This window comes from Acanthisitta chloris, unplaced genomic scaffold (assembly GCF_000695815.1).
Source record: "Acanthisitta chloris isolate BGI_N310 unplaced genomic scaffold, ASM69581v1 scaffold3476, whole genome shotgun sequence".
NCBI classification, from domain to species: domain Eukaryota; kingdom Metazoa; phylum Chordata; class Aves; order Passeriformes; family Acanthisittidae; genus Acanthisitta; species Acanthisitta chloris.
The window spans coordinates 271,037-288,470 of NW_008676384.1; the positions used below are offsets into that span (position 1 = coordinate 271,037).

Consider the following 17,434-nt stretch of genomic DNA (forward strand, 5'->3'; position numbering starts at 1 on the left):
TTTTTGTCTCATATTGCATTCAACTTGTAACCTCTTTGAGACACAGTCAACACTTTTTTATTCCCCTATAGTACTTATTCCTGGTACTTGTGCCTTTTGATAAAGACCTTGAAGTGCTTAGTCCATGAAATTAATAATGAATAATGACAATAAGATTATCTCTATTAAGCTTGTGACAAACTATGTAATTTTGACAGATGTAATTAAATTTAAGTACGTTACATTAAAATACTATATTTTAAAGATGAGACATTCTATAATCAGTATTACTTTCATGAAAGTGACACTCTGTTTAAAAAAACCAAACCTGTCACACTTGATGAACAGAAAAAAATATTCATATGATATTTAGATTAAGTCTAGCAGCTGAAGCCAATGTTTCACAGGGGAAAAAATCCTACCAACAACAACCAAACAGCCAGAAAAAAAAAAAAAAAAGCCAAATTGACAAAAAATAAACTAAAAAACCCCTTAAAACAAGCCCTCCCACTTTTAGGATATTGCTGATGTCTTTAATAACACCATGTGCATGCATCCTTATCAAAAGTAATACCTACATCACACATCCATAGCAGGTAAAGTATGGAAGATACAAGTCCCAGCATTAAGTGGTAGAATATTCTGCCAGTCTAAATATGTAACTGAAACAGTGAAAACTGAGAATATTTCAGTATAAACTCCCATAGAAAAAAAATGTAACTGAAACAGTGAAAACTGGGAATATTTCAGTATAAACTCCCATAGAATTTGTTATACATCCCAAAGTTACTATTGCAAAAAGAGCAGGAAATTTAGACTTTAAACATCTTAAGGCACTAATGGATCTGAGGTGTTAGAGCTGCAATTTTACATATAATTACACCATGAGAGGTCATGCATACATTTTCCAAAATCTGCCTATAAAATCAGTTGATCAAAATTAGGACTGGAATATTTTATTGTCCCACTTGAAAATGTTTTAGTACCTTTATAAATTCACTGTGAGCAGTTACTTATATGCCAGGTACTCCATGGCAGTACAGAGCTGTGATTAAATTAGTCTCAAATACACACCAGTTGCTATCCATGTAGAATGATTTACAGTGTGCTAATGAGCTTCAAAGCTCCTTTAATTATTTTTCAGATTTACAGAAACCATTTATATGCCCACCAGCCCCTCACCTTAGCCTCATGTCTTGCTGCTGGTTTCAATACTCATCCCCACTCTGCCCCCCAAACTGTTCCTTCCTTCATCTTTCATCATTTCATAGCTGAATATGAGTACCTTTCCTGCATATTATCCTTTAAAACTGAGAGAATACAATAAAAGAATCAGATTAAGGAAAACACATGAATTGGAGCATTTTATCTGAGTTATGAAAACTGTATCTAGAACACAATAGTGGAGAGTAAGCAAATAGTTGAGAGAAAATGGTTGTAAAATCAAAACTACTGTTTGCTTCTCATCTGCTGTGAGAAACCCTCTTTTCAGACTTGTCTGATTTTTGAGCTATGAAAACTGCAGTATAAACCTGGAAAGAATTGGTTTCTGTAATCTCTTAGATTACTTCTACATTAGGATAATTTCATAAGTAACTAGATTCATATTTTTACAAATATCTGGTGGCAGAGTTTTGAATTATACACAAATATTCACTTTCTACCACCAAAGCTCTTAAAATGAACATTTTTTTTCAAATTACAGGTATTAAAAATGAAAGAGGTTATAATTTCCAAAAACCTTGATACTTTGAAACTTGCATATATACACTCCAATTCTGAGGTTTGTAAACATTCAGGCAGAAGCCAGTTCTGAAGAACAGGTGTTTCTCAAATTGAGATACTGTAGGAAAGTTACTCTCTGTTAACTACATTACAGCTAAAGAAGCAATTTATGAACACTTAATTTATTTAAAATCCAACACTTTTTAACTGCTTAATTCTCATGCCTCTGTCAGATGAAGGAATGAAGTGCTCAACTGTTGTTTTTACAGTATAATGCTTCAAGGAACATGACACAGTTTAAGGCCTGATCTCAGCTCAGAGAAGCTTTTGTACTTCCTAAACCAGACTACGAGATTCCCTTTTTATACTGAAATCCTCATCTTCAAAGTGAAATGGGGAAATGGTAGGAACCTCTGGGTTTTAAGAGCTCTGAAGGATAGAAAAACCTGCATGAAGCAACCAGATACCTAGGGAACTGTGAAGCTTCCACTCCTCTGGGCAGTGGGAATCGAAAGCTGCTAAGTCTGACAAATTCTTAAATGTGTTGTGGTTTGGGTAAAAAAAAAAAAAAAAAAAAAAAAAAATATGAGTAAACCAGCTTAGTGCTTAGCCAGATTAGTGCTTCAATACTTGCTTAATCATTTACAGTGCAGAACATTTGTGAATGCTGCAGTGCTGAATTGGCTAAGCTCTAAAGACAGTTTACATAACCAAGCATTAAACTTCAAATAGCTGAGCAAGGTCATTGCTGCCCCTAGCGCCAAGAAGAGCTCTCAAGTACTCTAAGATTTCTGGCCTAGTTAGCATGTTTGCAAAGTTCTTCCTAGGACTCTCTTGGCAATTATAAAAGCCCATTTCTCTACTGAAATGCAGAGGAACTTTACAAGAGCAAAGCAGCAGATGTTCTCTTCTCCTGAAAAAGTTGAAATGCAGAGGAACTTTACAAGAACAAATCAGCAGATGTTCTCTTCTCCTGAAAAAGCTTTAAGGTTACTAAGAAAGGGAAAAAAAACTTGTTGGAAAAAGTGTTAAAAACTAAGATCTAAATACATGTAAACTCCCACTGTATGGAATAAACACTCCTTGATTTCACATAGAGCATGTTGATGATTAGCCTAAGATTGTTTGGCTTGTCCTCAAGAAATATCTAATGTCAAGCACAGAATACTGCACACTGTCTCATGCTATTAATATCTCTGAATAATACAAAATCCACCCATCCTACAAGGTACTTATTTTCTGAGCCTTGTGAAATCTCTGTGGCATTTTCTGATACTTTATGCAGCAGGTAATTTAAGATTCAAAAATCATATTCTCAGAAAAAAACTCACAGGCTTAACCTTACCCTCGAAGGTCAAAGAAACAGGTGAAAAAATACTTAGTTTGTCATAACTATAACTTCAGATTGCATCACTCACAGGATTCTCATTCAGACATTTTTATCTGCTCCATCAGTATGTACTTTATGGTTGCCATATCTGTACCTTTATCCTTTTCTATTTGAAAACACAAAGGTTGTAATAAACTCAAACTCCCTTTAGTTTACTTTGACAATACAAAATGTCCAACATGACAAAGGAAATAGACCATGAAATCTGTGTGAACAGTAAGTCTTCAAGAAACACAGTTATCACAAGACTTAAACTTAATCTTTCCCATTTAAGTGCTCATCAAGATGGATTACAGATATCAGAAAGCTAGAGGGGATCACAGTTTTATTCCCTATGAACCCAAACCACTCAACTTCCTTGAGTTTCCCTTATTAAGATAATTAATTTACAATGGTTCAGTTTTATCTTCCAAAACATTTCCAGTCTTATGCTGAAACATGAAGACATTCAAATTCTATTTGATTAATTGATCCAGGTGATCACATATCCTCAAGGGAAGACATTAACTTCATGAATGTAAAGCAGTTGATTTTACACTCTAGGAAAACAGAAACTCATAGGCTGAAGACCAAGGCAGTGGACACCAAAGACAGTATGACCAGAATTTTGCAGGTGCCTCCTGAATTTAGTGACAGGAGGACATTTTCTGAGAAAGGAACATTCTGAAACTCTTGGGTTGAAAGGAAAGATTGAGACAGGTTTGACCACTGCAGTCAGGTTAGAGCTGAGAGACATATTGGCTGTTATTTACTCCTTTCCTTTGAAAGGTCCAGAAAGAAGAGTAAGAGGATAATTGCATGAGAACAAAAATAGCAGGATAGCAGCACAGGCTATAACATCAAGAGGAGTACAGAGCTTTGCTTCATCTGTCAGAGAAACAGACTGTAAGCAGGAATCCAGCTGACCCTCAGGGGTATGTCTGAGCCAGTGCTGCTTAGGTGAGCAGGTTATGACTGACCAGTGTTTGTCATAAAAAAACCATGGAAGTGATGCTGAGATTAATGGGAATGTTTACAGCTCTCCTAGCTATTGCTATAGTCTCTCCAATCCACATCTCAAATAACCATCACAGAATTATTCATGATGTATTTGTAAGTTGCTATTCACAAATATAAGGACTATAAAACTTGTTGTTTTGCCTTTTTTTATTTATTTATTTCACAGCAAAGCTTCTATCTGAAAATCAAGTGGTTATTTCATGAACTTTGGTTTGGAAAAACCTCGAGGCACCCAGTATGAGATAAAAGCCTAAGAAAGCCTAAATCCATGAAGTTCCACCAGCATAGCAGCAGTTCTGAGGTTTGGATAAAGCTTGTGGAAAGCAGCTCAAGTAACAGTTAAATCTCAAAAAACAACCCCAACAAAACTCAGCAGTCTGATACTATTTCATATATTTGAATTAAAACGAAAGATCTTTAATTATACTATCTGGAATATGAGAACTATTCATCATAGTGTAAAACTTTTTTTTTTTGAACATTTTATAGATAAAATGATATGAGCTTTTTAATTATCTGTCAGGTGAGAAGCACAACACTGGGATAAAGATTACTTCATTACATAAGTATTTCAAAAGCTGTTATTTCACCCATCTACCAGAAAAGCCCCAAATTACATTTGCAATACAGGTCTCATGCTGAGCAGACTGATGCACATTTTCAGGCTTCCTGAGACTGGAGAAGAAGCTGCTTTTAGCCATATTGTGACACATGGTACACAGGATATTTCCCTCCCACTTTTAACAGCCAAGCTTCACTCTGTAGCTTGGTAGAGAACATGTGAATATATGCCAGAGTACAAAACTGACAGGATTGCTGAGTTTGTTCCTAGACTTTCTGTTTCCATTTGACTTTTTTTTTCCCATGGACATATATTACACAGCATGTTGAAAAACTATTCACATACATAACAGAGAAGAAGAATATGAAGCAACTTTTAAAATATTGATATAAGGAAAATGATGTCTCAAAAAAGAATTGCAAAAATACTTTAAAGGAGAGTTTCTGCATAATTACACATAACAAACAGAGCACCTTCAACTTAAAAGTCATCAAAAAGAAAAGGAAAACCAAACTGTTGACCAACCTTTATGTCTGTGAGATCCATCCATGTCAGAAAACTCAATATGGTTTTCATCAGCCCAATACAGTCTGTGGTTCACATAATCTATTGTAAGAGCCATAGGTCTGGATATCTGTGTTTCTATGATAACTGTTTGTCTGGATCCATCCATCCCAACACGGCCAATGTGAGGATACTCACAGCAATCAATCCAGTATAAGTATCTATAAAACACAACACAACAGCTGAATAATAACAATAAATCATTGACCAGAGTGGTTGTGGATGCTCCATCCCTGGAAGTGTTCAAGGCCAGGCTGGATGGGGCCCTGAGCAACCTGATCTAGTGAATGACATCCCTACCTATGGCACAGGGTTGGAACTAGAAGATCATTAAGGTACCTTCCAACCCAAACCAATCTATGCCTCTATGATTAATTTATTTAGTTGCTCTCAAGAATAAATCAGTAATTCTTCTATAACATCTCCACCTTCCAGGCAATTTCTTTTTATTTTTTCTAGGCCTGTTTGTAAATAAGTGTGTTAAATGTAAAGGGTTTGAATAGGAGAGTCCTCATGTTAGGAGTTATTTTAATAAATTAATTATGGACTAGTAAAAAGTATCTTTAAATTGCTTGGTCTTGAAACCTTGGAAACTGAAGTGCCACCCAAACTGGGCTTGGTGAATTTCATATCCTGCCTAAATGGCATTACTAATAAATTCATCACAAGTATTGTATTGTACTTAGGTGTTTTTACACGTTACAAAACTTTATTTGCTCATAACAGAAACATAATGCATATAATTGCTTTGAGTTATAATGCTTAAAAAGTACTAGTTCCAAAACATTAGACCAGCTTCTCACACAGAGAGCTGAAGCACTGAGAAAGATTGTTGGAAAGCTGAGTAGCAATTTTCTCCTCAATATGCTACTTAACCACAATACAGAGCATGTTTGTCAAAAAGAAAGCAAAAGTCCTATTATTTAGTACATGGATGCATGTTGCTATTGTTGTATGCTGTTCCCCAGAATCTCAGGACAGATCATTCCAGCTGGGAAGCTGATAGGCTTCTACTGTACAGGTTATAACCAGGCTCCCCAAAATGCAGATGCAGCTCCTATTCTTAATAACCACCTGGAAAGGTATTTGTGTGCAGGAGACAATGGGGATCCTAAGGACAGCTCCAGGTATCCTACAACACACAGGTGCAGTATGTTGGCACCAAGCCTGATCCACATAAGCAGTAGAGAAAGGGAACTCTCCACTGACTCCAACAGAAAATGTTCTCTTTGGAAACATATTACTATTGCATGACGTCTGCCATAGAGTGATTCACATTTCTCATTTGTGAGATATAAACAATACTACTTCAAATAATAGCTCTGAATTTGAGGTTTTTATTTCCAGGAGCTTTCCATATTAAAATAAATGAACAAAAAAAGCATATTTTTATAAATTGAAGGAAAATAACTTGGCTGGCCTTGGAAGCTGTCTGGACACACTGAGCAGGAGCCCTGTAAGTTTGTCCTGCCTGTGCATGTCTAAACCTTCCTGAAAGACTGGGACTTCCTGTACAAAATTTCTAGTGATATTTGCACACACAGGGAACAGATCCTGCATGTCCAGGTAACCAGAGACATGTATTGGTACCTTGAATACATTTAACAAAGGTTTACATCCTCCCTGCCAAATTTTACAGGGAACAAAGATTAGAGTTATAAGAAAATTAAATTCTAGTTTTAAAAACGTTTCTCTTAAAGCAGTAAAGTAGATAGGTAAAATTTCTATGCTAGGAAATTCACTGCTTTTCTTTGTTTAGGTGAAATCCAGACCAACTCAACAATTTTCTCTTATCACTGACACTTGAGGTGATTTCTTGAGCTTTAGGCTTTAGAGGTGGACAAGAAACATTAATTGGCCTTGTTATTAAAGAATGTTGTAAGACCCTACAGTGGTTTTAGTCATCCAGTTTACACAGCTGTATCCTAATGTTGCACAAACCAGACAGCATTATATATGGGATTCAGATGTGAATTGACATAGGGCAAATTTTCCATAGTCTGTATTTTATTCCTTCAGAGACTAGCTAATAATTTAAGTATTTGATCAAAAGAGGATTAAATATGAATTACTGCAAATTGGCTGCTTCATACCCAGCTTGAGGATCTAAGCACAGATCTCTAGGAAACTTCACTCTCTTGCTCACAAGGACGGTTGGGTATAAGCCATTGAGTTTAGACACCTCAATAATTCTCTTCTCAGTATCAGACCAATAGAGATTCTTCCCAATCCAATCGACAGCCAATGCATTGGGGACAGCTGTATTGTGGATTACCTAGGAAAGCAAAAATTACATAAATTATTCATCTAAATACCGGGAAAAGGCACAACAATTCAAAAGCTAGTGACAACAGGGTATTTTCAGGCTGGATATTTGATGCAGTAACATACAAGATGTGAAAAATGGGGATGATTCACTGTCAAACACAGTTCTTGAGTAACAACACTCCTTAATTAGCTATGACAATGTGACACTTTCCTTTTAGTAAGGAAGAATGGAGAATACCATGATGTAGTAAATTGTTAATCCTCAACTTCTCTGCATTATGCACCAACTTTTAAAAACTTTGGATCTTCCAGTTTCCTTGTTAAGTTTCTGGTTTTCCTTTTCTCTTAATGTAAAATAGAAAGGAACAACTTTTTTCCCTTTACTATTCTACTTTTTTTTTCACAAGAGAGAATGGAGATGAGGCTTCTCTCCCCACGGTGTGCCCTCAAACACATCTGCTTCTCAGCCCCCCATTTCTCTCTCAGGTCCACACCAGCACATCTTTCATTTTAATATCACAGTAGTGCCATATGTCATCATGACAGACAGACCATAAGAGCACCCAGCTGAGTTACAAAAAAAGATTACTAGTTTGAAAGTAAATACTGTGCTCTTATTTCCAACATTCACATAGCAGAAGGAAGAGGAACTTTCCAAGAATTAGTTAAATCTCAAAAGGACTCGACTACATTATTAAGGAGTAAAAGACAGAAGCAATTTAGTCACCTACTGGAAAGCCTACACTCTACTGACAGGGATGTGTTATTCTCAAGGTTTTTGATGACTTGAATAATTCTGGAACTTGAACAAATTCCTCTAGATATATGCAACTGAAAATCTCATCGTGATTGCATGACTCAGTCTTGCGTGGCTGGGAGTACTTCATGTCAAGTGTTGAGTAATATTTGAATATTCCCAATGATTTGAGTCCAGCTTTTTCTAGGCTTGAAAATTCTATTCCTGAGAAGTCTATTCTGACCTATTCTACGCCTGATTAGGTTCTGATTAGGTCTATGCAACTAGAACTTAAGAAAAATCACAAATCAGAAAGCAATACTTGAAAATATTTTAGATTTCTTAAGTACTAATAATGTGTTTATTACTGTGATGTACATTCTAATTCATTGTCATCTTCATCACTAAAAGCATCTGCAGTAGAGTGCAAACTTCACACGTAAACCTGATTATGTATAACTGAATGTGTTAGTTTTAATTTTATTTACCATTTGAAGATACTGGAAAGCCTTCAAGACAAGAAGGGATACGGTGAGATGCTTTAAATCAATTTTATAGTTATAAATATGCAAAAGCACCTTCTCAGGTTGTTAAGTTATTTATCACCTTATGAAATCTTTTTACAATTAAATTCAGGCATGCACTGATTTTTTAATATGGATAAAATACTCTATTTTCTAATACCTTCACTTTACCAGCTTCACTGTTTTATAAATGTGTAATTGCAGCAACTGTTGCACTATAACATGAGACATTTCATGAGGAAATGGAGAATTGAAAATTCAGATAGTGGTTTAGCTACACCATCTGAACACTACACTACAACATCAACCGCAGTAATTAGTCTCTCTATTCTGATGACTTTTCCTTTGGAGAGTCACTTTAAGCTCATTCCAGTCACTGAGATCACCAGTGTGACCTTTAATGTGCACAATCCAGCTTGCCACAGCATTTTCCAGCAACATTTGCATCTCCAACACTGTACATAAAACACTGTGTTAATGTCTGAACACATTTATATGGAAAAGTTGTCATTTCAATGCTATAAATATCTCCACGATCAAATGCAGAAGAAAAATGAGATGTCATCAGGTTTCCCAGGGCAGGAAAGCTAGAGGTGGTATGCTGAAAAGATAGCATCTTCTAAAAGGGAAATCCCAGGTAATATATCACATAGGATAATTTACACTGATATATATATCTATTTATAGTCAAGAGTAACATAAGGAGAATGAAGGTATAAAAATAAGAAACTCAGACTTCAAGGGAAAAACCTGTCAACCATAAAAACTCTATTTCCTGACCAAAAAAGGTATTAAAATATGCATGCAGGTTTGCTGGATAACAAATAATAACAAATGTTAAAATTATTTGATTTCAAAATAATTTTAATAACATCACTTATTAAATATGTTCTATGGTAATCCTTTAGAAAGTCAAAGAGACATCAAATTATCATTTGGCACTGGCTAAAAGATTACTGGCAGAATATTTGACAGCTACAATATATAAATCTTGATAAACCACTGACCATATTTTTAGCTTTCAAAAGTCAAATCTGGGCCAAGTTTTAGAGAGGAAAAAACCTCTAAATTTTTATATGAGAATTAAGTGCACTTATTTTCATATTTTTTTGCTTTGAATGAAGCATCTTAATTGAGCAAAATCTTCATCAACAGGACACTTTTTCTGTAAATTGCAAAATTTTAATGATGGACAAAATGTAATACACTCCATGCCCCTATTGTAATTTTCTTCTATTGTTTGTTAAAACTTCTGAAAACTTTCCTTAAAAAACAGAATTATTATTTAATCAGTACAAAGCAATAAGTGGTTTTTTTTCTATTCTCCCATCTGGTTATTACAACATTTTGACTCAGAAAAATTCTTTATGTTTTTTTTCTATTTTCCCATCTGGTTATTAAAACATTTTGACTCAGAAAAATTCTTTATTCTTCTTGAAACAGTTAAAATTAGAAATAAAAAGTCTGGGGTCATCCTCAGTCCTTTATGACACAGACTCATCCCAAAGGGGCTGAAGCTGAATAGAAGAATTTGGAAATTTTTTAAAGGTAACAAATACAATTCAAAGATTAAATGGGTTTTGAACCCCACACTTACCTTTCTTCTACGTATTTGCAGGAAAAAAAAATCTTCACAGGGATTGACTAGAACTTTTGAGTGCAAACTGGATGTTAGTTTTACCTCAATGGGATTAGAATGCTATAAGTTACGGTCAGACAATTATTTTTTTTCTCAAGGACTATTATTTTGATGTGAAGGATGCAAACAAGGTTCACTGAAGCCAGTTTCAAACCCTAACTCTCAAAAAGACCAAAGCTGATGTGCTCTGAGGATGTGTCAGTCCATGCACTAAGCTCCAAGTGAGAAATTGCAATCTTTTCTCTCTGCATATTCATTGGTGTCCAATGAGGGAACAAAATTCACAGGATGTGTTACTACTCATTTGCCCCATGTTTCAGAAGGTCAGACATAATAGAATAAACAAAGTAGAATTCCTTACTGTGTATCACCAGTTCTGGAAAAATGTTCAGATATGTCAACAAATGTGCTTAATGGTGGATTTGTGAATTTAATCCACTACAGACACAGAAGTGACAGGCTGTACAGAAATGGGAGTGCAGTTTTACCTGGGATTATTCACAGCAAAGACATTGAGTTATTTTCATTATCAGTACAGTGGAGATGAGACAAAAACAAACTGAAGAGCACAGAAAATTTTATAAGAAGAAATAATACACCAGAGTATTTACACAGCTTACACCTAATTATAGCTCTTTTTCTTTGGTGTCCTGTAAACCACATGGAACTGCCAATTCAGTCAACTGTCAAATAAGTTATAAGGAATTTAGCTCATAAATAAAGTCCTCTTAGTCCTTATCTCTACTTCAAATAAGATATAAATGCAATTAAATTTTACTAGGACTTGCTGGATCATGCTGTGTTTGCATTCATATACCAAAGCCTTACAATCTGGGTTAAAAACATGAAGGAGCATTTCCCAAAATACTCGAAACATTTAATTCTACTAGTGACATTATTAATCCCCAATTACCTTGATGTCACTTCCATTTAAAGACATTCTGTTTATGCGACTGCCATTTGGTCTGCTGGAATCAATCCAATAGATGAACTCTTCTCTATAGTCAAAGTCTATTGCAATCACATTGTTCAGGCCCTAAAAACAGAAAAAAAAAAGTCCATTTATTCAAATGCCTGAATGCAAACTGCTGGATTTGCATTCAGAATGCAAAATACATTGCAGGTAATATTCATAATAATGCTTTGTTTTGCTGACTGCATGTTTCTAAAGCCCTTCTCTCATTTCTCCATACATGACTTGTAAATTGACACAGTAAGATACAGTAACAGAAAGAAATACAGTGACAAAGGACTGTCTCACTTCAAAAATACAGATGATGTATGAAATTAAGTGAAGTTTCTCTGTTTTTCTTTCCTATTACTAAAATGAACTTTATCAGCAAATAACTTTTGCTCAATTTCAGTGTTAATGACAACCATTGACATTTCTTTGGCAAAGTAGATGACAGAAACAGCATAATATTTATTATCTCTAAATAATGAAAACATATCATTAGGAATATAAATTGACCAGAAATTCCAAATGATAGTGTTCAAAAAGCATCAATTTTAGTTCTTGAATAGGGAGGTTTTAAATTCTTAGGTGCTATATTAAAAGGGAGTTTGGACACTGGAATGGATTGCTCAAAGAGGTGGTGGAGTCACCATCCCTGGAGGTGTTTAAGGAGAGACTGGACATAGCACAAAGTGCCATGGTCTAGTTGACATGGTAGTGTTAGGTCACAGGTTGGACTTGATCATCTTTTCCAACCTGACTGATTCTGTGATATTCTACGTACTGTGTGTAAATATATGTGTATACACACACACACACACTCTATGTACTGTGTGTAAATAAATATATGTGTATATACACACACAGAGGTGGCATATACATAAAGTATGAAGATTGGAGATCCAGCAGCCATCTGGGACTCTCCTATGGCTCCATTTACAAAGCAAATTCATTGTAAGAAAGAGTGGTGCTCATGTCTGAGGTATTCGTTAGAGCTTGGAGGAGCAGTCATAAAATAATGGCTTCTCATCCTAAATTGCAGCGTATTCGTTAGAACTTGGAGGAGCAGTCATATAATAATGGCTTCTCATCCTAAATTGCAGATAAGAAGGAAGGGTATTGTGTTCAGATGGTGGCTCTTATTTCCTTATCAGCCCCATAACCTGCTTAACGTTCTGATATGTAGTGAAACCACAGTTATTCTTAATATACCAAGATGTTGTTATCAATGAAAGATGGAGTAGCAGCGGTAAAAAGAACGGATGCAGTTTGTCCTCCTTTTTAAACCACAAGATCAGTTAATCAATTCCCTTATCAGCCCAATGACATTCTACTCTCAGGTAGATCAGCAACCTCCCTCGTTAATGTAATTCACTGTTAGGGAGGGGATGTACTGGACTAGCCAGCTCTAAAATAAACAGCTAAGAACAACAATATTTAATTTTACAGGAACTGATACAGGGCTTATCTGTCATCTACTACTGTGCAATTACTGTAAATCTATCTCTTGATCAAAATGTAGAGGAAAAGAGCAATTAGGCTGCACAAGTCATCATTACAGAAAGCTTGAAACAATACAGTCCTAGAGGACCACTCTCACTTTCAAAAATCCCATATCCATGGACACAGTGTTATAAGAAAACCAACTGCAGCTCAGTCCTAACTGTGTTGCAAAACTTTTACTGCCTCTTTCTCTACTCTTAATATAAATGGATCAAAAGAGAACCTCTTGCCCAAAATACTTGACAAAGAGTCAACAGGTGAATGAATATCAAAGTCTACCACATTAAGTTTACAACATTCTATAAATGCAGGTCAGTAATTTGTAAAAATTAGCCTTTTATCTATATATTCTACACCACTGTAAAAGCTTCCTAAGTATTGAGACTGAGAAAGAGAATTAACTGCCTTCACATCTTTGATTTCAAGTGGTTTGTTTTGGGTCAGTTTAGATTTGGTACTTATCAAAGCATCAACTGCAGGTAAAATTATTTCTGTATATCTGCAATAGAGTTCTCTGTCCAGACATGATCTCTTTGTTATATAAAAGTCTCTTTAAGTCCTCCTAGCCTAATTCTTTGTAATTTCTCATGTAATCTGTTTTTAGAAGGAACAGGGGAGGTTTCAAATGGTATCAGCTGCATTAGCTGCTCATCTTAAACCTGCAGTTTTGTTTATTTTCTACACACAGCACATGGTCTCCTGGGCTGTGATTTGTGTTCCCTTGGTGCCCCAATTAAAATAATGGGGATAAAAATCACAAATAATGAGCAGAAATGTTACCTACTCTGCCTACGGAAACCCTACGGATTTTGATGACTAGGAGTGAAGGAAATGGAAAGCAAAGAACAAACATGAGACACAATTCAAACAGTTGCACAGTTTATGTGTAATTGAAAAGAAAAAAATAAAGAAAACAGAGGGAAAAGCAGGTGAGCAACAACTCAGAGAAGGCTGAACGAGCTCCTACTTTCCGTTCCTTACTCTGAGTTTATATGAACAACTGTCAAAATGGCAAAGCACAGATCAAACACACAGACAAGGTTGGGTTTGCTCCTCTGCCAGAGCCACTCTGGTATTTGCCATCATTTGGTAGATGTTGAGGAAAGAGCCAATCCATCATAACACTACCAGGACACAAAGATGCCCTTCTGAGGGAGACAGCTCTCTTGTTCTGTTGATACAGCTCCCTCTTTGGCTCTCAAATCAAATCTTGTGTTTGTAGGAGCAAAGGCCAGTAGGTCCAACCACAGAGGGATTTATCAGACCAGTGAATTAATGTGATATGGAAAACATAGATTTTCTTCAATGGCTGGAGCTACGCACTGTCTATGCACTGAAGAGGAGTCCATTAAATTTAAGACTGATGAAGCTCTGAGACAATCTGTCAGCACCAACCATAAAGGAAATTTACTGTTGCTCCCCTCTTTTCACAGGCTTCTATTAACAGATACACCAGCAAAAGAGGAGAGAGGCAGCAAGATGTAAATGAGAGGGAGTCAGGAGGATTTCAGGAGAACAGACAGACTTTAACATAACACTTGCTATGCTTAAATAAAGTCAATGTTTAATGCAAGATGGGTAATTTTGTAATTACTATTGTGAGGACCTGAGCACCTCTCTTGTGACATTAAGATGCAGAGCTTACTGACACAAGAAGTCACAAAAAGCCTAATGATGTTGACAGGCAATAACTGATTTTCTAGTCTTTCTACAATTGATTAATTAGCCTCCAAGGAAATCGATGCTTTTATTAAAACATATTTTGGAACTCTAATCTATGGTAAGTAACTACACTTAGGTGAAGCATAGAAGGAGAGCAGAAACTGCTAAAAATGACAGCTCTGTCTTTACTGGATGACATTCTATTTTTGCATTTTTTTCATATCTTATTTTACCCTGTGATAATAATTTAGAATAATTACTAAAAAAATTGGGTTTAGCCAAATATGTAAGTTCATTTATGGTAACACCGTAAATATGTGTAAATAAATTGTCTGTCTAGAAATAGATTTAGATTATGCCAGTAAAGAGCCCAAATAATACATGGCCAAATAGTTGGGGGTTTTGTGATTTGATTTCTTTATCTAAAATATACAAATTGTGCAAAACATTTTGTGATGGAAGAGGATCACAAATAACATAATTTTTTAGTACATCAGAATGACTGACGAAAACAACTGCCTGAGCTTTAATCATGTCAAATTCAGACAAAATAGTCAATTTAAAGTATTCTAAAAACTCTGAATATACTGCAGTTGTTGTGTGGTGTGTACAGTGCCAATTGTAGGATGATGTTTCTGTCAGTCACACACTTTAGAAAAGAATAAAAGTACTGAGTTAAACTTAGAGCATGGTACTATGATTATACCTGTTTCAACAAAGTGTAGTTGGATCCATCAGTGCTAATTTTTCTTATTTCATGATGATCAGCCAGAATTAAGAAAGGTTCCTCATCTAAACCCCGGGAGAAAGAATATATTAGACTAGCTTTTACGTTAATTTATGGAAAATCAGGAATACAATGCTGAAATACAGATGGTTTGAAAAATAAATGTTACATGCTCTGATCAATGTTATGGATGAAAGAAATATTTAAAACATTCAAATGCTCCAAGAAAGATCAATGATGCAGTATAAAAATGAACAAAGCAATCAATTAGTATATCTTTCAATGTAATTGAATTCTTTTGCCTTTGTAATATGGGAACCATACTGTATTTTATCCTAATTTAATGTCAGAGATTCAATTTGAAATACATCTCGTACCATATGTTTTAATTTCAACATTCACTCAAACTATCCCTAAGATATTAATTGCTGTGGTTGCAAACTGAACACATTTTGATCACTGCTTTTTGGGATTTCAATACTCTGAACAGCATATGGATAAAGAAACAGCTCTTTGTAAAAACCTTGATTCTTTAATTCTGAGCTGGATCCAGAGTTGATTTTTTTTTTTATTCTTGGTTTTCTAGTTTCTAAAAAAATATCCCTTCAGCTACTCATTCATGACATGACTTACTTTGAAACACTTCTGACACTGACATACATAATAGCAAAAATAATAATTACATTTTTAAAAGCTGTCTTTATTTTAGCTCTGTTAAGAGAAATCTAAACTACATTTTTTTTTTTACATTACCAATGACAATTAAAAATCTATTAAAGGTTTGCATCTATTGCTCATACATTCTGGAACAGAACGTGTTGTCGGCTCTTGTGCCGAATATATTTGCATTTTGGAACGTGTTGTCGAGCCTACTCTGCTCTTGTGCCGAATATATTTGCATTTTATATTCAACTCTTAAGACATTCTCCAGTGTATAAATGATCCAAGGCATTATCCTCATCCCTGACCCTTAGTGGCTTGTGGAGAAGGCTGCAATGCTCTGCTCTGGCCAAAGGCTTCAAGGCAATTTATGCACAAAATAAGTGTTATGCCAAACATTGCCATGTTGGCACCTCCTCAAGCAGAGCTATCCCTGTCCCAGCACACACAGCTTGGTCATGGGCACTTTTGAGGTTTGATGTGTTACAACTCCAGCAAAAGTTCTGTGATGTGCTCCAGTTCCCCTTCTCATCTGAGTGATTTGTGGCTTCTAAATGTACAGGTGACTTGCAAGGCAGGACATAGACATAAAGCAAAAAAAAGCTACTGAATTTCTGCCTTCTGTGTTTAGTCTGGTTACTCAGGGAAGCACCTGAGATTGGATTATGAGACAGACAGAGGTTCCAGCCTCTTGTCATTTAGAAAGAAAACTGAAAGACTGTCTGGGTTGGCAAGGAAACCCAAAACACAGGAGTGGGGTTTTTGTTCCTTTCCAGATGATATTTTGCTTTTCCTCTCCCTGATCCAGCCAATCCCACTCACTGAAGCACATAAAAATAACATCACAGGGGTGAGAAAATAACCAGTGTTCTTACGGATCTTGAACTTCACTGTGTATTATGGATAAGACTGAAGGATTTCATATGTTATAAGAATAAAAGTATTTTCAATTTCTATTACTTTTTCCTGCTCCTCCTTTTCATATGAGTAAGTTTCCTTTACATTCTAATATTCTAGGGTCGATGAAATAAACCAGAAACCTTTTAAACTCTTATCATCAACATACTATTGCCATGTGACTCAGAAGTAGAACTAAGTGATATATTTTAACTTTCCTAATACATTTTCTAATAAAGTCACTAATTCAAACTTTCATAATCCACTGCATCTACTCACTGCAAGTGATCTGAGGACAATACATACTAAAAATATAGCTTATTATGACATTCAGACATTGAATCATATTCCTATTTTATATTGAAGAAGTAGTAGCTTCAAAGTAACTGTTTTTCTTGCATAAAAGGGTAAGACAGACCATGGAGCTAAGGTATTTCACAAACTATTTTGAATACAGCTATAGAGTATAGAAAATTAAACAGCAATACCTGAAAGGGATTTGCAGCCATTTGGGTTATCAGGTTGTATTTCATACCCTTCTGCACACAAGCATTTGTAGGTTCCATATGTATTGATGCATTGCTGGCTACAGGGAAATCCAGATGAACATTCATCAACATCTGTACATGTTTTGCCATCATCCT

The 17,434-nt window shown here is 35.4% G+C and overlaps 1 protein-coding gene across 1 annotated transcript in view; it reads right to left on the reverse strand.

The window, feature by feature from the left end:
- LOC103803548 (low-density lipoprotein receptor-related protein 1B-like) overlaps positions 1-17,434 on the reverse strand; it is a gene marked incomplete at its 5' end in the record, with an annotated part of 112,688 nt that overhangs the window by 92,249 nt on the left and 3,005 nt on the right. The window contains 5 exons of the mRNA XM_009076113.1: positions 5,181-5,380; positions 7,313-7,494; positions 11,300-11,422; positions 15,213-15,298; positions 17,279-17,432. Of these exons, the coding sequence (XP_009074361.1) occupies positions 5,181-5,380; positions 7,313-7,494; positions 11,300-11,422; positions 15,213-15,298; positions 17,279-17,432 (745 nt within the window). The remainder of the gene's footprint in view (positions 1-5,180; positions 5,381-7,312; positions 7,495-11,299; positions 11,423-15,212; positions 15,299-17,278; positions 17,433-17,434) is intronic.